The sequence below is a fragment of the Sipha flava genome, unplaced genomic scaffold (genome assembly GCF_003268045.1).
Source record: "Sipha flava isolate LNK unplaced genomic scaffold, YSA_version1 41_pilon_pilon, whole genome shotgun sequence".
Classification (NCBI taxonomy): Eukaryota; Metazoa; Arthropoda; class Insecta; order Hemiptera; family Aphididae; genus Sipha; species Sipha flava.
The window spans coordinates 2,120,477-2,144,834 of record NW_020273144.1 but is presented as its reverse complement, the minus strand read 5'-3'; the positions used below and the strand labels follow the sequence as shown (position 1 = coordinate 2,144,834).

The 24,358-nt window shown below is 26.3% G+C and overlaps 2 protein-coding genes across 2 annotated transcripts; both read left to right on the top strand.

Moving 5' to 3' along the window:
- Positions 1–2,270: 2,270 nt before the first annotated feature.
- On the top strand, positions 2,271–7,808 carry LOC112688943. The gene is made up of 7 exons (XM_025562383.1): positions 2,271–2,604; positions 5,450–5,637; positions 5,750–5,954; positions 6,016–6,211; positions 7,036–7,245; positions 7,305–7,430; positions 7,496–7,808. The coding sequence occupies exons 1-7, from the start codon at positions 2,550–2,552 to the stop codon at positions 7,617–7,619; spliced, it is 1,104 nt and encodes a 367-aa protein (XP_025418168.1). The 5' UTR covers positions 2,271–2,549; the 3' UTR covers positions 7,620–7,808.
- Positions 7,809–10,963: 3,155 nt separating this feature from the next.
- On the top strand, positions 10,964–18,015 carry LOC112689039. The gene is made up of 5 exons (XM_025562536.1): positions 10,964–11,209; positions 11,321–11,830; positions 16,259–16,468; positions 16,610–16,779; positions 17,959–18,015. Exons 1-5 carry the CDS (start codon positions 11,170–11,172, stop codon positions 18,013–18,015), a joined length of 987 nt encoding a protein of 328 aa, XP_025418321.1. The 5' UTR covers positions 10,964–11,169.
- Positions 18,016–24,358: the final 6,343 nt, after the last annotated feature.

The window sequence follows — 24,358 nt, the reverse complement described above, 5'->3', positions numbered from 1 at the left end:
TATATATATATTGCCATTAACCTGTATAGTATTTGTGCTACCAGAGAAAAAAATATATACTTGATTATATTGATTGGATATTATTAAATGTAATAAAACATTATTATCTAATAAAATCTTCTTTTTATAATTATTAGTATAGAAAACAACTTTATATATATATTTGGCTACATTTTATTGTATTTTTATGTAATAATTATATAACTATAATAATTATTTTATGGTAATAAAATAATATTTTTCAGTTTTAATGTATTAAGTATTCATATAATGAAAAATATTAATGTTAATTAAAAAAATTTGTATACTTATTTGTTTATATATTTTAAAATCTGTACCATTAAGTTAACCTAAGTTTTTATCATAAGTTATATTAGAATTTAATTAAAATGAATTTGATGCATTTAATCACTCCTAATAGTTAAAACAGTAAGAAAGTTTTTATGGAATGCCAGTACAATACATTAAATATTTTTGTTAATTGCTCTGTTTTTTATTATTTTTTTTTTTTTTTTTTTACTTGTTTAGATTTATATTACGTATAAAAAAAAAATAGAGAACTGAATTAAAATTGTATGTAATGAATTAATTGAACAAATTCTTAGTCATTCACTGATAATAAATAACTTTTAACTTTATGTTTTTCATAAACAGTAAACCATATGTTTTATTATAAATGTATATATAGTATGTATGTTTAGTTTCAAATATTAGTATGTATTGATTACCATGTATTTATGTAATAATTACTTTGAAAAAATTTCATAAAAATATTGATTTTCAGTTAAACCTATTGTAGTTGATGTAGTTCTAAATAATTTGTTACTAATTATTATGGCGTAATCATAAATAATTTTTTTTGTGTAGTACTTATCGATTAGAAAATATTGTATCTACTTTCTTTAATTGTGAAATTGAAATTGATTGATTAAAATACAAAAAATAATTAAATAGATGTAATATTTATGTATTTTTTGCATGATAGCACCAGCATTTGATTCCAGTATGGCTATAATACAATATTATTTTTTTTTTGAAGCATTAACTAAACATTATTAGTTCATGATTGGCAGTGATATTTTCTGTATTTTAACCAAATTGATATCTGGGTCATAATAAAAATTAGTTACTAATACAGATCAATTTAATCGAGTAGATGAAAAAAAATTATAAAAGTGGAAAATACAACAATATTAAAATAATTTTAAAAATAAGTAGTCAATATTCTTAATTATAGTTAGGTATAGGTTCTATAAATAAAAAACTTAAAGCCACAGGTATTTCATATATTCCCTATTGTATTGTAATACAGATATTATATTTGCTTTAAAAAGATTCTATCCAATCTAGATTAATAAAGGCTGATAAAACGGAAAAATATCAATAAAAATTAATACCAGCTAGAGTTCATAAAAACTTTAAAAAAAATATTTCTAAAGCGTTATCAGTAGGGCTGAAGTTTTAATGCTCGAAGAATAGAAAAAAATGCAAAAATGCTTTAAAAATAAAAAAAATGCGTAAAAAAATATATTTATTATAGTTTAAAAACAATACTATAAAAATCATGTAATCCAATATATTTAATTATATTTATTTAACATAATTATAACAAAATATGTAGTTATTTGTTAAATATTTACATTTAATTTAATTTTAAAACTTGCTGTTATGATCGTCGTTGGATTGTTATAAACAGAAACATTTCTTTCGACTTAATTCATTTTTTCTATTTTTAATAAAATAGGAACATGGGTCGATATGCTCGTATTTTTTAATACTACAGTGTAGTAAATTACGTACTAAACGTGCATGTTTTGAGCGATCAAATCCAGATACGCATAATCAAATATATTATTAATTAAGAATTCAAAGATAAATTATAAAAAATTGCCTGAAAACTTCAATTATATGCCCTAAAAATAGGTATCAACCCCTAAATCCCACCCCTAGTTGCGCCACTGTTGTCATGACTATAATTGTCACGTGTAACTGAAATCAGATTATAGGTTTGACCGTCCGCCAGCGTTTTACGGCCAACGACCTGTAAAACTTGTTCCGTTTGTGCCACAGATTGATAAAAGTACATATGTATATGAAACATATTTGTATTTATCTGTGGTCTGCGTTCCGTTTAATCTTTGGTTATCACGCACGTTCTCAGCGCTGTATTGTTACGTTTTTATAACCTCCGTGAGCTAAACGCACTGTCGCTACAATATTGTTGAGTTCGCGCGTGATACGAGCTGATAATAAAAAAAAAAATGAAAAAAAACGATAAGAGTCAACTCACGGTTCAAGACAACTAATCGTATTTACATATTACGTCCACGTGACTCATTATAATATCAACTCGTGTGTTCCGACCGAAAGCATTACGCTCTGTTCATGCGTACGTTCGGCGCAGTGTTAATTGCTGTGTTAAATATAATCGTACAGAAATTGTCTTCGCCGCACGACCGTGTGCGCGCTTCACGGAACGGTGGCAAATCGATTTGATTATTTTTCACTTATTTATCCTAACCGCAGGAAGTGTAACTCCACCGTTGGTTATGGAAGGGTTAGTGGAACGAATTTACACGAAACCTAGTGTACCGCCAGTCATCGGTAAGTATTATCTTACGGTGGTAGGCAGTGTTTGGAAGGAATGGATTTCTTCATAACAGAATAGTACCATTTTTATAAACAAAGGACAGGGAACGGAAAGAGTTCCTTTTTCAAAGGAACATCATGAAATTTTCCATTCCTTTTGAATTCCAATTGGCCCTTGATATGTGAAAGATTAAAATTGATATAGACATTTTTTGAATACGTACTATATGCATGCATACATTTGGTAGTAGTGATAAACATTTGATCTATATTAGGGTACAATAATGAATTTGAAATTATTTCAAATTAATGGTAACAGATGTTAAATGTGTTAGATTTTGAACAACAAGATTGAACGTAAAGTCATTTAAAAGGATTTTTACAAAAACCATGAATTTTTACGTGTTTAACTTATTATGTTTAAACTTATTGAAGTGCTCTTGTTTTATTACAATTGTATGTAATCTATAAATCTGTTTATTAAGTTATTAGTGAATTTTAAAATTCTTCATTTTATTATTTATATTATTTATATACACTAATTTGAGCCTAATTCTCTATTTTGTCAGTTTCAAAATATTTTATATAACTTTCGATAAACAATACATTTAATTTATATACTTGATATTAATTATAAAACACTTTGACATGTTTCAAATATCAAACTGAGAATAAACAAACTTTTGTATATATAATAAATACAAAATTTGATTTTGAGTCATATTTCTAAACTTTTTGAATGGTTAGTGTTGAAGAGTATCCAGTCGCCGATCTACTCAATTCTAATTGATGAACAGTATGGGTTCAGACCAGGCTGCTCCGCCACTACTAATTTAATGGTTTTTAATAATTTTGTTCTGGAGGCTATTGAGAAACACATCCAAGTGGATGTTATTTATACGGATTTTGCCAAAGCCTTTGATAGAGTCGACCATGGATGCCTAATTGACACTCTATATAAATCTGGGTTTGGTGAACCACTTATATCATGGTTTAAATCCTATCTGGCTGATAAGAGTTCAATGGGTCAAAGTATTTGGTTGTAAATCTTCCATTTCTAAGATATCTTCTGGTGTTCCTCAAGGAAGACATTTATCCCCGATTTTGTTTGCTCTAAATGTAAATGGCATTCAGGCAGTAGTCAAAAACTGTGAGCTACTTATGTTTGCTGACGACTTAAAACTTTATCGGAAAATTGAAAATTTCTCTGACTGTATTGCACTCCAGGACGATCTTAATAACCTGGTGTCGTGGTTTAACAAGATTGGGCTGCAATTTAATGTTGCAAAATGCCATTCTATGTCATTTCTAAGGCATCGCTCGTCAATTAATTACACATACTCAATAAATGGTACAAGTTTAATTCCTGTGTATAGTAAAAAAGACTTGGGTGTCATATTTAACACGGATCTCAACTTCCATACACATACTGAAAACATATGTTGTAAAGCATTAAAAACACTTGGATTCGTAATACGTGTATCTAAGGAGTTCAATCTATAGTCTTCATTGAAAACTGTATATTGCTCTCTTGTCCGTTCCATATTGGAGTATGCCTCAGTCTTGTGGGACCCTTATACGGTTACAGATTCCTGCCTATTAGAACGGATCTAAAGAAGATTTTTATCCTAAGCTGCATTTATATTAAAAATAAAACACCCCCCTCATGATTATTCTATAGTTATGCAGGAATTTAGCCTTTTATCATTGGCGATCGACGAGTTAATGCCAACCTAGTATTTTTGCGCAAACTGGTAGATGGTAGTGTTGACGCTCTCTCTCTTTTGTCATTAGTCAATTTTAAAGTCCCCTCTCGCAACACTAGACATCATGTTCCCTACATAGTTTCTGCTTACACCACTAACTACGGTCATAATAATCCTTTGGATCATATTATGCGATTGGTTAACGAGAGCACCATTCATCAATAGTAATGAAATTAACTGTATTATTGTAATTTATAAATTATACCAATTTTCTTATGCATTGTCCTTTGCTTTGTTTCTTTAAAATTATTATTATTGTTATACTTTTTGTTTTATACACTTATGTGTATGATTTGTATTATTGATGTAATTATTATGTGCTAAATTGTTGTAAAGGGTTCTACCCGTTAATTAATTAATAAATAAATAAATAATTATTGGTCTTATGCTGTTTAATTTTTCAAATTATATATTTTATTTTTAATGCATACTAATTTCATTAAAACCTGACCAATGTGACTTTCTATTAAGAGGTATGTGATTACCAAGTTTAAAAAACCCTATATTACCTTATGCTAATTTTGGTGGTTGGTTTCTTGTACAATAAATATTTGACCTTTTTTTACATTTTTTTTAAGATTTGGTCTTGATTTTAGATATATAATGAAAAAAATGTTGTTTTTATATCATATTATACAGAATTATAATGAAAAATTATGATATATTATGATTTATAGTAAAAAATTTTATATTAAAATAATCAAACTACTTACCTATAAAATTTATTTTAAAATGAAATTCGATTGGTGAATTATCCAATAAAATCTTTACTAAGCATATATTTAATTTGGTTTCATCATAAACTATAATAAGTATATTTTTCTAGATAAGCAGGGAACTTGATTTTTTTTGCTATACAATTTCATCTTTGGGAGACAGTTGTATGTAATATAAATATTTTGCTTGAACAATTTAAAAAAAAAATGTTTTTAAGAAATATTTGAAATTACATTTATTTTAGCAATTGTTTATTGTTTCCAATTTCATTATATTAGTTTTAATAATACAAATAATATAATTTAAATAAAACAATAACATTTTCTTTAAGTTTTTTGAAGATTTTTAAGTTACTAAATGCTTGTTTTGTTTCTTAGCTATTACTGAAGTTGGTCATATAAATTCAACAGAATTGTTGGATTGTGGAATGGCATTTGACGATACATCTAAAAGACCTATATTAAAAATATTCAACCATCATGGTGGTACTGTTGAAGAAGAAGATACTAGTAGAAAGGAATCTGTAAAAAAATATTTAGTTTTGAGAAATAAGAAAACAAATAAGGTTTGTAATTGTTTAAAAACAATTTATTTTTATAAATATTTATGGTTTGTTTTAAATTAAATCTTAAATTTTACAATACAAAATTGATTACTCCTATAAATGTATGATTTAGGTTTTAATTTACGGAACAAAAGTGATGTATCTTAAAAAGCCTGATTATTTTAAAACAAAAACATTTGAAGACGATTCATTGACTGATAAAAATCATGAATTCAACAAGGTATTTGGAACAAGAAAGTCTATACGTATGTCAAAATCAAGAATTAATGATACAGTGGATTCTAAGACTGATGTTTTTGATAATATTTCATCTTCTTGTAAGCATAGAATTAATTATAAATGTAAAATTAGTATAAAATAATTTTATTTATTTTACAGCCGATATGTTGGAATCGTCGTTTTCTAAGCCAAATCCATTTTCAATTTATTTACCTGATGGAAGTAATCGGTTTTCAAACAAACTTGATTTGGTATATCCAGTTTCAACATTATTAAATGAAAGTGAAATAGATTTAATGACTGATTATGCAAAACAAATTATAAGCATGCTACCAATTAAGAGTGATAATGAAGAGTAAGTAAATTATTAAAATCCAAAAGGAATACAGTGTATAATAAATCAATAACATTGATATGTTTATAGTATTCTTTAAATTTATTATTTATATAGTAATTATTAATTGTAATTTTTTCTAGGGAGTTTTTCATACAAATATATTATTTTTTTAAATTAAAATATTTATAAATCGATTAATACAATATTCTGTGATCATATTTAAATTATAATATAATTTTAGGTATAATATAAATTTTTGTATAATGCAACATGATACTTTTTTATATTTTGTATTATGTTTTCGGAATTATGTTTGTAGGCACAACTAATAATGTAATGATTTTATGAAACAACATAACTATTATGTGATAATTCATCGACTATTTAGTTTATTCTGTATATTTTATCTTTATACTTTATATAATGTATTTATATTATTTAATTTTGTGCTGACTCTTAATAATAGTTAATAAAGTCAAATTTAATGTGGCAGAATTTCTATATCAAATTTAAGAGTTACACTCTTCAATAAATTAATTATTTTTTACTTATGGTATTTTTAAAATATATATAATATAATGTTTACAGTGGTAGTTAATTATTTTATATTAATTACTTCATTAAATGTTAAAGTATATTAAATTACCTTTTATATTTTTGAGTTAAAATAAAGTATTTTAATAAAAAAGTTATATTTTAAATGTAATATATTATTTTAATTTTATAAATTAAAGAAAAAATTTAAATGTGCATGGATCATACCAAAAATGCTTCGATATTTATCAATACTTGTTATAAAATATAATTTTGTAACTTTTTGAATTTGTTCATTTTGTTTTCAGTTTAACAAGATTTTTTATTGTAAATATTCAAAAGTTATCTCATAAATCAATTCAAAATATTTGCCTTCTTACATTTGCTGATGGACTGGTGCAGTTGTTAAAATATAAATCAGCTGATTTGAATTATGCAAATTTTGTTCTTTATCCAAATTGTGAAGTGATAAATGATAAAGTGTTGGATAATTTTTTGGAATTTCGTATTACTGGGCGGTAAATAAATATAGAAAATTGGTCAATTATATTTATTTATTTATTTTAAAACTTTTCAGAGATTTTTCATCGAAAATGAAGGATAAATGTGTTTGTCATATAATTATAATCTTGATTTTAATTAACAAGAATACTTTTGACTTAAGTTGGGTTTCACCATTCCTCCCAATGAGTAGTCAAAAAAGGTAATTTTATTTTTTATTTATACTTGTGTAGTAATTCGTTTAAAATTTATTATTTTATTTTATAGATTGATTATGCTAATGAAAGTAGTAGGAGCTACACCAGTAAAAGATGATAAAACAAAGTATACATTGAAACTTCCATTACCATCTTTACCAACATTTATTAAAACTCCAAAAAGAAGTCGATGATTGATTAAAAAATTTTAATAAATAACAATTTTATTCATTTTAAGTACCAAGTTTTTATTTAAACACACTACTATCCAACTCATCAAATTTATTGTGAATAGTATATATAAAGAGTGTCTATAAGAAAAGTCTCATGAGTTGTAAAAGAATTATATTTAAGTGTGAAAAATAAATTCTTATTGAATATTGAGTATCATAGAGAAACAATTTTATATCTTTATAGCTTTTATAGCATTTATTATATTAACTGATGAATCATAATTGATAATCATATTACTTAATTTTCATTAACTGATCTTATAATGCATTATTCAGATTTAATGAATTTAATGAAGAAATTGAGAGATAAATGTACATTTTAATATTTCAGTTAAAATATAACAATTTTAAATGTGCATCATTTATGAATTCTATTTTCTAGAAATAATTGTAGAGGAAATTTCTTGAATAACGTTTTTATGGCAGTTTAAATGTACAAAAATATTCATTTTTGAAATAAATAATTTTAGTTAAGTTTTTTCTGAAAATAATGTTATGAAAATAAACATTTAAAAAAATTGTATTTTATTTTTAAACTGTTAAAATTTAATATGAAATTGCCATATTATAGGAAAATATATTTAACTATAATTGATGAGTATTATATTAAAATCAAATAGTTAACTTAATAGTTAATTGTACATATTGTTGTATTAATAATGTAAATTAAAATGAAATGATACATTTCAGTTAAGAATAATTTTTTAACTGTATATGATATTATTTCCATTAGAACATTATAAATCATTTTGTGGACAGATTTGACTTGAAATTTGTTTATACTTATTCTGAATTTTATATTATCATTGCATTTTTGTATGTATACTGATTTTTAAACCAATGATATATTAAATATATATATTAATTTACTACTGTATATTAAATATGCGAATATGCAACCAGAATGAGGAAATATCTACTTACGTAAATAAAAATTTTATTATAGTGTATGTTGTTTGGTTGGTTAGGTGTATATTATATTATTTTGTTTCTCACAATTTTAATTATACAGATTATAATTAATAATATCGATATTCTAAATGTATCTATGGTGTATATGTATATTATTTTCTGTTTATAATCTATCTCTTTAGCGTTAATAGTAATTTTAGAGTACCTATTTTAATGTAAAAATATTAAGTACAGCCTCTTAACTGTAGGCATATAGTTAATTATAGTATGTACGTTTTATCAATTTTTTCATTCGAATATTAAATTTTAAAACTATGGTCCCTAAACTTGCCAAATATAGAAACAATAAAAAATTATTTTTTAGTCTAGGATATTCATTCTTATATAAATTCAGTCTAGATGACCAGTCATGAGCCCAGAAATCATTGGTGTTTATAAATACCAAATGTTATACTAGGTATATTTAATAATTAATTTTCGCTCACACGTTTTTATATTTTATATTATTATACAGCTTAAATTTTTGCAAAATATAATTAAATATTTTATAAACATTACTTATACAAGGTTAACTTAATCTAACTTAATCTTAAATTAATCTAAGCTATAAGTGGATATCTTCAAAAAAAAAAAAACCTGTTATTGAACATACCCAGGGTAGAATTCTGGTACGACGTGTTCGAAGAAATTTCAATTATTAGAATGTGGACGAACCGATAAATGACCCAAAACTACATTTGAAAGTTAATTTTTTTAATTTTATTCTCGATATTGCTATTAATCGTATTACTGAAAAATTTGAAAAATCAAAAGAACATAATGATATATTTTTATTTTTGTATGAAATTGAAAAAATCAAAATTATGACATGCGATGAACACTATGCTGATTTACGACTCGTGTTAACGGATAGTGATTCCGCCGATATTAATGGGATTGAAATAGCGGACGAATCAACAGTTTTGACGATAATGGTTCAATCAAATTTATCTCCCATTTAACTATTTATCATATATATATATGTATACATATATGTATAGCATTGCGTATACTTTTAACACTACCAGTAACGGTCGTCAGTGAAGAACGGAGTTTTTTCTAAACTCAAACTTACTAAAACATATTTAAGATCAACCATAGTTCAAGATAAAGTGGATTAGCTATAATAGCAATTGAACATGAATTGGCAGAACAACTAAATGACGTTGACACGGTAAAAGATTTTGCTAATGCAAAAGCAAGAAAATGCAGATAACTTATCTTTATGTACTTATTATGTACCATTCATATAACTTTCTTTAGTATTCTATACAGTTTAAATAGGTACCTAATGATTATGAAAATATTTGTATTTATTAATGAAGATCTGGATTTATTTTAATTTAGATTAGTTTTTCTTCAATAAAAAGTATGTTTATTCATTATTAATTTATTTCTATGCAAATATAGGTATAAGTATTATAATTTAATGGACGGAAATTTTTAAATCGCTTCGGGCAGCAAAATACCTACCTAAGGCCGGCCCTGTATACCACCATTCTGTGATTATACCATGGTAATATGTTAAGAATTTCGGTGCAACTCGTTTGCGCACAATTTAAATTTTTTACCTGGATATCGATGACTCGTTTGCGCACAACGAAATCAGTCGTTTACCTGTAAACGGACGACTCGTTTGCGCACAACATAATCACTAAGTAACATGTATTTTATATTTTTAAATTTGGACTTACCTAAAGTAATTGAATTATCGGTACAAATTATCAGCACAAATTACCAGCATATCAATATCAATATATAATGATTTAAAATAATCGTCGTGTATTAGGAAAGCGTAATACTTTTAAACAGTCGTTCGCCAGAAAGCTGTACTATAACTACTAACTGTATTGACTATGGATATCGAAATTTGTGATGTTTTTGAAACGCGTCGAGGAAAAAAATGTTTAAACATAGAAAGTTATAAATTTAGAGAATTCCGAACTTTAAAATCTGGCGATAAACATTTTAGGTGTACAAATAAAAAATGTTCCGTAAGTGCTGTAGTTAGGTTAGTTAATGAATCATATAAAATTTTAAAAATGACCAACACGCATACCCATGACGAGTACGACGACCGAACAATTCATCGAGAAGTAGTAAGAAGCAAATTGAAACGTTGAGCTGAAGAGGATTTACATATTAAACCAAATAAACTAATACGCCGGGAATTGAAAAACAATGATAACTCTGAACATCTTCAATATAGCGATATGAAATTAATTCGAAGATCCATGTATGAAAAACGAAAAAAATCCTTTCCAAACATACCGAGATCTTTAGAAGATGCTAAAAAACAATTAATTGATGATCAGCATAATCTTACTTACAAAGGTAATACATTTTCTTTCGTTAGTGATGATGAAAATATATTTATATTTACATGTAAACAAAATTTGGAATTGCTACAAAGTGCAGAACACGTTTTTGGGGATGGGACATTTTCATTCGCTCCGAATATTTTGTTCAACTTTATACTATTCACGTATTTAAAAACAATTTTTATGTTCCTGTGGCGTTTTGTTTTTTAAGTAACAAACATACTGATACTTACATCAATATGTGGAAAACATTACAAAATATATGTATTCAAATTACTGGTAATATAATAAATTTAAGCAATTTTCATGTCGACTTTGAAAAATTTGCGCATAATGCAGTATTGCAAATTTTCCCTTACTGCAAAATCGCGTGTTGTAACTTTCATTTAGGGCAAAATTGGTTTAGACATATTCAACAACATAAATTATTATCGAGCGAGTACTTAAACAACGACTCAGAAGTTGGCAAATGGATGAAATGTTTTTTTGGATTAAGTTATTTACCTCTTGACGAAGTTTCTGATGGATTTTGTGATCTTATGTCGATAGCACCAAGTACTACGTCTAGTAATATTTCTATATTTTCCGATTATATTTTAGAAAATTACATTGCATCGGACAGCAATTTTCCTCCAACATTATGGGCTTGTAAACCTACTAATAATCCTAAGACTACTAATGGTGCAGAGAGTTATCACAAACAATATAACAGTCAGTTTTACTCTGCTCATCCGCACATACATCAAGTAATCGACGTCATTATTGAAATTCAAAGTGACACTGATTTAAAAATTAATTCAATAAACAATAAAATCATAAATTTCAAAAGAAAAGAGATAATTAATAAGGAGATACAATTGGAAAACATTTGGAATGAATATAAAAATAATATTATTAATCGTTTAACTTATATAAAGAAAATCGGACTTAAATGCCACCATTCTAAATTAGTATAATTTTATAACTAATAGACTACTATTATTACTTATTAAACCTACAATGCATGTTTTTTAAAATATTTTAATTTTTGTAATATTAAATTAATAATTGACAATATTGTTTACGCGTATAATCATTGACGTTATTATTACTTTTATCTGTATTATATTGTTGTATATATATCTTATTCTCGCCAATTTCTGGTCGCTCGATGTTAAATTATATAATAAATACTTAGAAATGCAAAATAGTTAAATCTTAATTTATATATTATTTTTTTTTATATACAATATGCATATATATTATTATTTTATACAGTCTATTAATTAATTAAAATTAAGCAAAAGAAAGGAAATATGCTCAAATGAGTTGTACCTTTATTATTTAAACCTAAAATATGTGTGCGCAAACGAGTTGTGATTTTGTGCGCAATCGTGTCGTAAAAAAGGTAAATGTGCGCAGAGTCGTACCCAAGAATTTACAATGAACAGTCGCATTTCGATTAATCGGTTATGTGATTAATCAGTGATAAATATTTTTAAAAATAATAATCGATTAATTGAAACAATCGAACAGTCCTAGCAAATACATGGCGGACAACTTTATAATTATATGGTTTTATATTTTATTTTTAACATTTTACTTAATTTGGTTTTATTTTTGAATGTCGGTCCGGGATCGGTCTTTTCTAGTACCTATATAATAAATGATACGGTCCGGTCCGGTCTAGTCTTGGAGTGCACTATACGCGTTTACACCGCCACATCGGACCGACCAAACCGGTACGCTGGAAATTCAAAGGCTATTTCGGGAATATCGATGATCTAGAACATTCGATTACCCTCCCCGGCCTCCCAACTGGGGTACAACCGCTCGCCCGTCGACCGGACCGGATAATAATATTATTATATTATTACTATTATATAAATATTTTACTTTAACTATTATTTACTTATTATAACATGTTCTAGAAAAGTGACATTTTGAAGTGCACAACTCATTATACTGTTCAGTAGATAAAATATTAGTATTAGTGGCCAAATTTTTAAAAAAGCGTTGTAGTATGTTATAAAACGTGTCATGTATTTATGCACAGAAATACATATTTTTCTAACAGAAAGAAACTACTCATTTGCTGAAAAATTTAATGATGATGTGTAGATAGACAATTTGGTTCTTTTAAGTGATATTTTGAATCATTAAATGAGTTAAATGTTGAAATGTAAGAAAAAAATTGGTCAATTATTGATATTGGTTAGAAATTATAATTTAAATTTATAAGATTAGGATTATATTTTTTTATTTATATTATTTTGTAGTCACGAATAGTTTAATTTTAAATTTTAAAATCACGCTCACAAAGGTTGAGAACCATTGGTCATGGTCTTGTATATTAACTTATGAAATAAAAAATTGTCTTTTTCCTCTAAACTTTTAGAAATTTACCACCCCACTGAGTTTTTAAAAATTGACCCGCTCTGGGTAGCAGGACCATAGCTCCTACTTAAATATGCTCCTGGTTCAAATTAATTTTGATTGACATTTGATTTTTGACCTATACGATAATTTCAATAAGATAATTGCCTTTTTTCTCATTAGAAAAATCGAATTAAAATTACCAATTATTAAGCGTATCTTCATCTCGTTTAACACGATATCTAGATATTGAGTAGAAAATGCGAACCGAACAATACATTTGGCATGTGTGATATTAGAATATATGTTATTTTTATTTTTCAAACGATGGCGGCTGCGGTAATGTTATCAAAATTTTGATGTCGGTCGATTTGAGAAACGATCAGGTTATCATTGTAATAAAGTTATTAAACAATCGTAAAGAATATTAATCAAACTTATTCGGATATACGCAGGTGTATAATGTGTATTTTGAGGAAACTCATTATTATTCGAGTGTAGTATCAAAAAGCAAAATAAATTAAAAGAGGAAGTATTCTTAGTAATATTAACTCCCGATGTATGCGTTTTACAATAATAATAATATTATATAGGATAACAAATGGTGTATCTTCGGTAGTTCTCCAGAAAATTACAAAATTTCAAGGAATTGTCATTAAAAATTACCATTTGGAATCGTACGTAGGTATACTGTGCTGATTTTCATTTCAGTGTTTTAGCACAAAATAATGAGTTAGACAATATGTAATACTACATATTGTTCATATTTTATTTTAATATTTGTATATTTGTATTATACAGTAACCATATATCAGTTTGTTTTGTCATATTTTATTGAGTGGGATGTTGTTGTATTTAATTACGTTAATTTTTAAACGTTCAAAAATCTAGAACGGATTTATATTTTCATCGTATCTAGTCTGATTATGTTCACGTTCATCAATGGTTATGATAGTAAGATTATATAAAAATCATCAACATTAATCGATTAGAAAAATTAAATTTTAATTGAATTGAAACTTTTAACATTACAATTTCTAAGCTGCACAAAGATATTATTGTAGAGTTGAGTATGGTATTGATATTCATATCATGATCTTAGACTGATGGTATTAAATATTATATAGATATTTATGGATTAAAGTTTATATTTTATTAATTGATAAAATCTTTAGAAGTTACATTTTTTGTCATTATTCTCGACGTTTAATAATAAAATCTACAGAATTATTTATGTTGGTATTCATACATATATATATTTATATATTAGGGTGGTCCTTATTTTTTAACTTTTAAAATGTTATAACTGAGCTCCAAAGTGATACGTAAATTTCACTTTGGATCCCAAGTAAAATTTCTATTGTAACAAAAATGTTAGGATGAGCTGCACTGAAACTAGCATTTAATTTTTCATGAAAACTTTCACAACTATTTGTGGTGCGATTTGTGGTTGTTGCAAACTCGGTCCAAATATTAGGAGGAAATAATGCATCTTGCTCAATATATGTTTATAGAAGATAATCACAAAATTTATCGACGTTTGTATTAATTGGTTTGATAGTCATTAAATCATCAATAAAACAATCAAACACCTCCTTTGGTTTCAAAAACGGTAAATCAAAAACACACTTAAGATAGTCACTTATATCATTATCGGAACGTTTATACGCGTTTGATAGCCCAAGCTGTTGAATTTTTTGCCACCAACTTTGCGCTAAGTGAAATCTACAACCCTTAATGGCATTTGGCCAAACACACTTGACAGACGTATGAATTGACACCTCAAATTCGACATATATTTCGGTAGGTTGAAAATTCAGTTGAAGAGACGTGCAATAATTCACAGTATACTGAAAAGCTTAAGTGTACGTTTCTAATGTTTTGTTGGGTAATACTAAGAAAACCAATGGTACATACAATCCATTTCGAAATCCATGAATAGTAAAACGTTTTAAAAAGTATTTCGTACAACTTTTAAACGTCCCGTCCATGTATACTTTAGTAACATCACACAAAGCTTTCAAATTCGTCTCAGTTGAAAAACCTATGATATTATCTACCAAATTATTACAGAATAAAAATGGTTCGCTTCTGTTTGTAGTTATGTTCATTGTGGTTAAACAACTATGGGTGTCTTGTATGCTTTTAGGTAATTTAGGATATAGTACTTTACGAGCATGATGAATGTTGTTTTTTATTAATTTCAAATCATTAGTGTCTATCGAAATTATATCGCTGTTTTTCAACTCAGATCTAATGATCTTTGAAGGTCGTGTAGAAATATCATTCTTTTAACCGAGTTACTTAACTTTTGTCTATTCAGAACCTTCTCATCACATTTTTGGTGATTATGCACGTTACATTTATCTATTATGTCTAAAGTGCAAGATAGTTTTAAAAAACACTTACAGATATTAAGATAAAATTTCCAACGTTGTGCATCATTCCGCAACATTTTGTGGAAGCGAAATTTAAATCCGTCTTTAATGATAATTTTTTTACCTTTTTCGCTTGACATGAAATCCATAATTTAATTTTTATATGTAATATAACAACAAAAAAAAAAAACAGGCTATACTTTTTATATTTTATTTGATGGACTTTTATCCTTGACACGTGCCGGTATACTGACAAGTTACAATATGATTATAAGATTGTAAGATAAGATATTACTGATTATTGTTAAGACTACTCATATAGCCGGAAATTACCACGGACCCAATTTGAGTATTATCGAATAATATCGTGGACCCAACTCGTGTTTATTTTAAGCGATTAAATAGCTCGGGACCCAACTCACGTTTTCCCAAATAAAAAGCTAGACAGAAAGAAAAACACGAAATCGCATCGAAATCAACAGGTAGTTTATATAATTATTTTATTTTATGATTATATTTTTAAAATTAATGTAAATTAATAATTTTAAATCATTACTTTCAAAAACAATGTTTCTAATAATTTTTTATACTACAGTTGTGTCTATGGACTATACATCAGATAAAAACTTCACTGATGAAGATGAAATTATAAATCTTGAAAGTCCTGGACCATCATCAATCAAACGAGCAAGAAAGGAAATTATAAACCACCGTTTATCGGCAGCATTAGATAAATGCAAAGTAAGTGACCGAGATGCTGTATATTTACTTACAGCTGCAGCTGAATCGTTTGATGTCAATACTAGTAAGTACATAATTAATAGATTTTCAATTAAAAGAGTTCAAGAAAAGTGTCATGAACAATTATCTGAAGCTATAAAATCTAATTTTTTAAATGTAAATCTATAATATTGCGTTGTGCATTGGGATTCAAAATTACTACCAGACTTAACAAGAAAGGACACAATAGATCATCTTCTTGTGATTATCACAGCTCTTAATGTTGAACAATTATTAAGAGTTCCACAATTACCATCTGGGAATGGAAATAAAATATGTTCAGCTGTGTATAATACTTTAAACGATTGGTGTCTATTAGATCAAGTTGAAGATTTCGTATTTGACACTACTGCATCAAATAGTGGCCGTCTAAATGGTGCATGCGTTCTTCTTGAACAAAAGTTAAACCGATTCTATTTTTTGCTTGTCGTCACAATATTTTTGAAATCGTTTTACAAACTGTTTTTATTACATCAAAACTATCTGTTAAGCCTGGACCTGATATTCTATTGTTTAAACGATTTAAAAATAACTGGCAGAATTTAGATTTACGTAATTTTCATACATGAATATCACACCCAGAAGTATTTGAAGAATTAAAATATGTAATTGAAGATGTTTTATTATTTTGTACAAAAAAAAAAAAACCCGAAGATAATTATCCAAGAGATGACTATAAAGAATTTATGGAACTTGTGATGATATTTTCGGGGAAATCACCTCCACGAGGTATACATTTTCGACCACCTGGTGCTTACCATTTAGCTCGGTGTTATTTTGTTTTAAAATTTTGTTATTTTATCAGCAGTTAAAGTTCTCGATAATTGAAAAAAGAGGTTTACAAGAAATATGTTGTTTCATTGTAAAATGTTATTTAGAAACATGGATATGTGCTCCGATCCAATAACAGCTCCACTTAATGATATAATTTTTTTAAAAAAATTAGTTGATTATACAAAACATAATAAAAAAATGTAAGAAATAGCAATAAAAAAATTGATCAACCATTTGTGGTACATAAATTATGATTGTGCCGTATTTTCTTTATTTGATAATCGCATTGATAGTAATACAAAATCTAAAATGGCAAAACGGATATTGGAAATAAATTAAGAAGAAATCAATACTGATGAATTTGAAAAAAGAATATCAAAAAAAATTGTTTTACAATTTGATGACGTTTAACATTTTGCATGTAAAGATTTTCCATTTGAATTAATATAAAATAAATCGATACAGTTCTCTCAATAATTTCGTATCTTCCCGGACTTTTTACAAAAGGATCCAAGTTTATGGAAAACAACCACCGAATATAAAGAAGCAAAGAATATTATAAGTACATTAAAAGTTGTCAATGATAATGCAGAAAGAGGTGTGAAATTGATGGAGGAGTTTAACGACAAATTTACGAAACAAGAGGAACAATAACAATATATGTTACAGGTAATTTTTAGTATTTTATGTTCGTGGAATAAATAAATTAAATAAATTAAAATTTATTATTTATAATTTTAGATTGTTCAAGATTATAGAAAGCAACACCCGGGATTTAGTATTGAAGTTTTAAAATAAACTTATAAAAAATAATTAAAATACATTTGGATGTAAAAAATATGTTTTATAATAAAATGGGATTATTAAAATACAATTTTATTATAACTGCTATAATATTAGAATAATTTACATGAATTCGGCTATTACAAATTACATTTTTTTTCAGGAAATTAAATTTTATTCGATTTTCATGTAAGAAATTTTTTCGTATTTTTAATATTTTATCAAATACATTTGAATAAATATAAAATATCTACTTTTTTACTTTTACTTTTACTTTTTTACTATTTTTCTTGGAAAATTATAGACTTACGACAAATTTTTTAAATATATGTTTTATGAGTAACATTAAAATACATAATTAACCTTCTATACATTTTTTCGCTAAGTACTATAGTTTTTGAGTTAAATTCACAAAACTACAAAACTATCCTCTATGACAAATTTTCAACCCTTTTGAGGCACGGGAAGGAGGTGAGTTATCATGACCAAATTTAGTCCCAATTACTTACTGATTATAATGAAAAAAATGGCTGGTACCTGGCCAAAGAATATTTAAAAAAAAATTTTTCTTCTGTAACTTACAACCACCCTAATATATATATATATACTAATTTTATTTTAAAAATTACATACTATTTCTTAAAAATTAATGTTTAGAATAAACATTGAAGCAATACAATTAAATTTGCAATTTAGATTACATTACTATAGATACTTAAAAAAATATTTTCACCAATCAAAGGAATAATAGTGAACACTTTTTGGGGATTTATGAAGTATATTTATGTTGTGCATGTATTTTTTATGTTTATTTTATCTACTAATGATAATCCGTAACAATAAAACTTTCTAAATTTTTAACAGTACAAGTTTTCCATATTATTTCAGTATTATAATATAGGTACCTACTTGATATTTCTTAATTATATCTCATCCATTAATCTATTATCGTTGACTAATGGCTTATAAATTAACACAATAATTTAGAGTTTGTAGAACGGAGTGATGAAGATAATTTACACATTGCTTATCTACATTTAGATTTGTCTTTCTCTATTTCTTGAATTTAAACTTAATATAATTATCATTAATAAACCATTAGTCAGCAGACATTATTATAGATTAATGCACATCAACGTCTTCAGAAAAATATTTTCTTCATAAAATTAAAATCATGAATAGAATTCGAAAGTAATCTAATCATATTCTGATGGGGAACATGATGATGATATATTCTACACTAAACCAGAAGTTCTCAACTTATGGTCCGCGAACCACACCTACATAATTTAAAAATATTTCGTTTTTCTTTTGGCGCGTTACACAAACCCCGAAAATCGTACATAGTACGCCATTTATTTATATTTTATTTACATATTATTACTTATATTTATATCGGTAGAATACAACAGACATGTTCAAAGTTTAATATTGTACAAATTTAATCAATGCGTTTATCAATGCGTTTTTGTTGATAGTGTTCCCGTAGTACTCCGTAGTCGACGTTTGTGCTTTTTTAATTTTTCGTATCTTAGTGTTAACATTTAACAGTTAAATTAAATGGCTTCAAAAAGAAAATATGACGACCTATAAATAAAATTTATTGGACTGCTCTACATTAAAAATAAACAAAGAAATTGTTTGGAGGCCACTAAAAACATGCGTATAGTTTTTAGCAGTATACTATTATTATCACAAGAATATTTTAGCTAAGGAAATGCAAGCTCAAAAATCACATTGAAGTGTTTTTATAATTGTAATTTTCTTACGAATATAAATATAATAATTCGATGTATATTTTTTTTATAATAGTAATTTGCATTAAATTGTTAAAAAATTTTGAGCTGTTACTTGAAAATGAACAATTTTAAATATTATTATAAACCTGTTCTAAGGAATTTCATTGATTCGATTTATTCATAATCTAAATTCTAAAATGTGTGAAAAAAATTGAATTAAATTGAATTGTGTATAAGAAAAATAAGGTCTACAATTGAGGTGATCTGTGACATAACGAATGTTCTCTAAGTGATCCGTAGTGTCAAAAAGGTTGGGAACCAACTAATCTAAACCTGCTAAACCGATGGTACATCTGCCCAGTGGCGATTAACAACTATTTGCAAAGTATATAACAAGGTTTACTAATTTTTTCAAAATATACTGATTTAATAGTTATGTTATGAACATATATTAATAGATTAACGATATAATTGGTATAGCAATGTTTCGTGAAAATTGTATATGGCTTATAAGTTTCAAGGTCCGGGAGTACAATAAATAAAGACCTATTAAATTGTCTTAGTTTTAGCGAAAGACGTATGTACGTAAATTAAAAATTATACTCGATCCGGTCGACCATATTATAGAACGGCCGTATTTTTCGTTGTGTTATTTTCTCAACTATGTCTCACTCCCCTTCTTCACAACCCTCAAAATAATGGTGAAGGGTACGTATACGTATAGCGGTAAATGCGCATGGTGTGCACTGGTCCAATAAGGGATTCGGCGTAAACCGACTGCTGTCTCGAGGACTGGCGACGGGGTTGTTATGCGATTAAATGGGTCTTTCATATAAAAGACGCAAGCTAATTTCATTTATATAAATATATATATATATATATAAGTATTTATGTACATAACTGACTGTCTTGGAGGACGTATCTAGGAGTTATTATCCGTAAGGGAACCGAATTAATTCAACTCGGAAAACCCAATAAAGTTTATTTTCCGAACAAATAAATAAGCTGTTCTATTGACACTAGCGTTCTTACGTATTTAATCAATAAACTTCCTGAACAATATACGAATTCTTAATGTAGATTATAATAAATAAGACTACTTTTGAATTGTTACATGTTATTGTCTTAAAATTATGTCTTATAATATTCATATGAACGAGTATAATCATAATGATTTATTTGAATTTTTTTTAAATCTATCAAGTATGGATGTTTCTATGTAATTTGTAAATGTACTTGCATAGAAAAATCGAAATATTAAGATTAAAGAATTAACTTAATTCATATATTTCGAAATTAAATATTTTTAAAATAATTTATTATTTTATTATTACAGTGCACAATAATCCAATTTAAAATTTCCGTCGGTCACTCGTAATTAAGTATACTATTTTTACCTCTTTCTTTACTATATATTTCGTCGTTAATATTTGATTATTTTTCATTTTGCATTTATAGGGGTTATTTTATTATAGTATTACGTCCTGTATATTTCTTTCATGGGTCACACGGGTCCGGTTTTCATGCCGACCGATCGTATGTAGTGTTTTGTAAACTTTACGCGTCCAAAGTTTATGTATAGCACGTTTATATTATTATAAATTGCAAGTGTATAATAAATCACCCATTTCGTCTTGGTATATTTACAACCACCTTAACGATGAGTAACCTGACACCGGCTTATTTTAAGTATTTTTTTCGATTACGTTTTTTCATCCTGACGTTACTTTCTATATTTAGTTATTCATCCCTCAGTCATTGTTCGTTAATCTAGGAAACCAATGAGAGAATAAGCTTGGAGAAAAAAGTAGTTTCTTTAAAATAAAAGTTGCAAGTATAAATAATTTATTAAAACAAATATAACGGTAAATATAAACATTTATTTCCTTTTTAATATTTTGTTTTTTTAAATTTTTTTATTATTATATTTTGATTTTTCTTTTTTTGTGCAAACTAAATTATTTTATTACCAAGGGCAAATATGGCAATATGGCATATCTCATAGATCTATTCTGGAAAAGTTTCTAATTTTATTTGCTAACTTCACCACGTCATGTTATGTGATTGTAATTCAATTGACAGACATTAAATTTATTATAAATTTTTTAATTTTTGTTTAAATATAATTTACGTATAAGTAGTTAACATTTATCGGTAGTTAATTGAAATAGTTATGGTATTTTTAGAGAAGAATTAATAAAATAACTTGTTTATCCCAAATCCTTGTCTAGGTATTTACGTGTGTTGTAACTATATGATTGTCGTCGACCGACATAATATTTTATTAAATTAACTTACTAACTTACTCCTAATATTGATAAGTTTTGTTTAATGATTTACCACTTGATATATTTTCGCACAGTCCATCAAAATATAAAATCTCATTTATAAATATTACTATTTTTCTAAAAAACAAAAAAACATTAAAACGATAAAGTTATAATGAAATAAAGAAATTGAACATCAACATCTTCAAAAAAATAAATCTTATACATTTTATTTGACTTAGACGTTTTAATGTTTACTTAACTTTTTTTTAAATAGGTACATCTTACTTAAATTTTTTCAAAAAAGTATATAAAAAGATTTTTTTTTTTTTATTTTAGTTTAATTTCTTGAAACTAAACAAACTTTAATTTCGTAAAGGTTTAATTATATTTTTGGTACCAGATTATCTGAAAATTATTAGTGATTAGTAGTTCAGTATCTATTAATATAAGATTTTTTTGTAATAAACTATCATAGTTGTTGATAGTTTATATATATTTATTGTATATAATATAACACTAATGGTATTGTAATAATATATAATAATTGTTTGTGCCATTGCCCAGGATTTTCATTTATACAAAAAATTAATGTTTTAAATGAAAAACATAAATTTCTACAGTAAAAAATGTTATTATAGATAGTTATATTATTAAATAAGATTTCTGGTCAAAAATTGATATATTTATTTCATATGGTTTTGAGTACTAAAAAAAATAAAAATATTTGTTTTTATTTTAATTATTTAAATCTATTAAATTATTAAATTATTAAATCTATTAATCATAAAAAAAAAATCTAATGGGTTCAAATCTGGAGATCTTGCTGGCCATGAAATTATTCCATGGGTACCAATCCATCGGTTAGGAAAAATATCATTTAAATATTCTTTAACAATGATGGCTTTGTGTGCTGGTGCACCGTCTTATTGAAAATACATACTTTTTCGCGTGGCTAATAGAACATTTTCTAACAATAATGGTAATTGATTAACAAGAAAATCTAGATATCTTTTATCTGTAAGTGTTTCGTCGTAAAAATAAGGACCTACAAGTACTCCACCAATTAATCCATACCACACATTTATACCCCAAACTGTCTGAAAGTTAGTTACTCGGGACCAGTGTGGATTTGTATCGTCCCAAAACCTATTGTTTTGCTTGTTCATTATACCATTGTTTGTGAATTTAGATTCATCAGTCCACAAAATACTATTATAAAATAAATTGTCGATTTCGAATTTAACGCTAAACCATGACAAAAATTGTAATCTACGTTCATAATCTTCGATTCGTAAATGTTGGATCAACTCAGGTTTATACGGATGCATTTTTTTTTCAAAATTTTATGTACTGCACCACCTGATATACCAATTTGTTGAGATACATGTCTTATTGATGAACGTGGATAAGCACGTATGTAGGCCATTACCTGCAATTCAGTGTCTTCATCAAAATTATTTGGTCTAGGCTACCGTTGTCTATTTTGATTGATAGGAAATTGACCATTTTCATTTAATCCGCATAAAAGTCTATGGACATAATTATGATGTGGATGAAATATATCTGGATACCGATCTGCGTACACCCAAGCTGCTTGTCGAGAACTACGATTACATTCGCCAAAAATTAGAATAAATTCGATTTTTTCACTACTATCTTTTATGTAAAACAGTGTATTAAAGCAATAACAATTTTTTCAGAAAAATATGTGATACCTAACCAGAATAAAACACTATGTTACATGAATAGTAATTTTCACAAAACTAGTTTGAAATTATTCAAACAATTATTACTAGTCAGCTAAAATAATTTATCAACATTTTATTTACAAAATGAATGTAAAACGAACAGGATTTACTATCTTAATTACTGGCAAATGTTGTCAAAGTTATTTTTACTATCCTATCTGTGTGCAAACAGGTATTTAACAATATTGGATAGTAATAAATGACAATAATTTAATTTAAATTTCGTCAAAAACAAATTACTTGTAAATATTAAAGTTCATCGTTAAATTTCATATGCAAATTTTATAATTAGAAAAAAAATGTTTAAGCATAAATTGTTTAGAAAAAAATATTCTATCTGAAAATATAAAAAAAAATTGGTATTACCATTTAAAAAAAAGTAAGTTGTATCGCACATGCGCGAATCGAAAGTGTTAAAAATTTGAAATTTTTCTAAAAATATGTATTTAAGTATTATCTGTCATTCAGTGAAAACCCCATTTCAATGCAAGGTCATCAAACCGAAATATTTAGTGGTATCTCTTAGCGTGAACATACTGTATATATATAAGTACAATATAATAAAATATATTCATTATATGACTAGGAATTTAAAAATAAT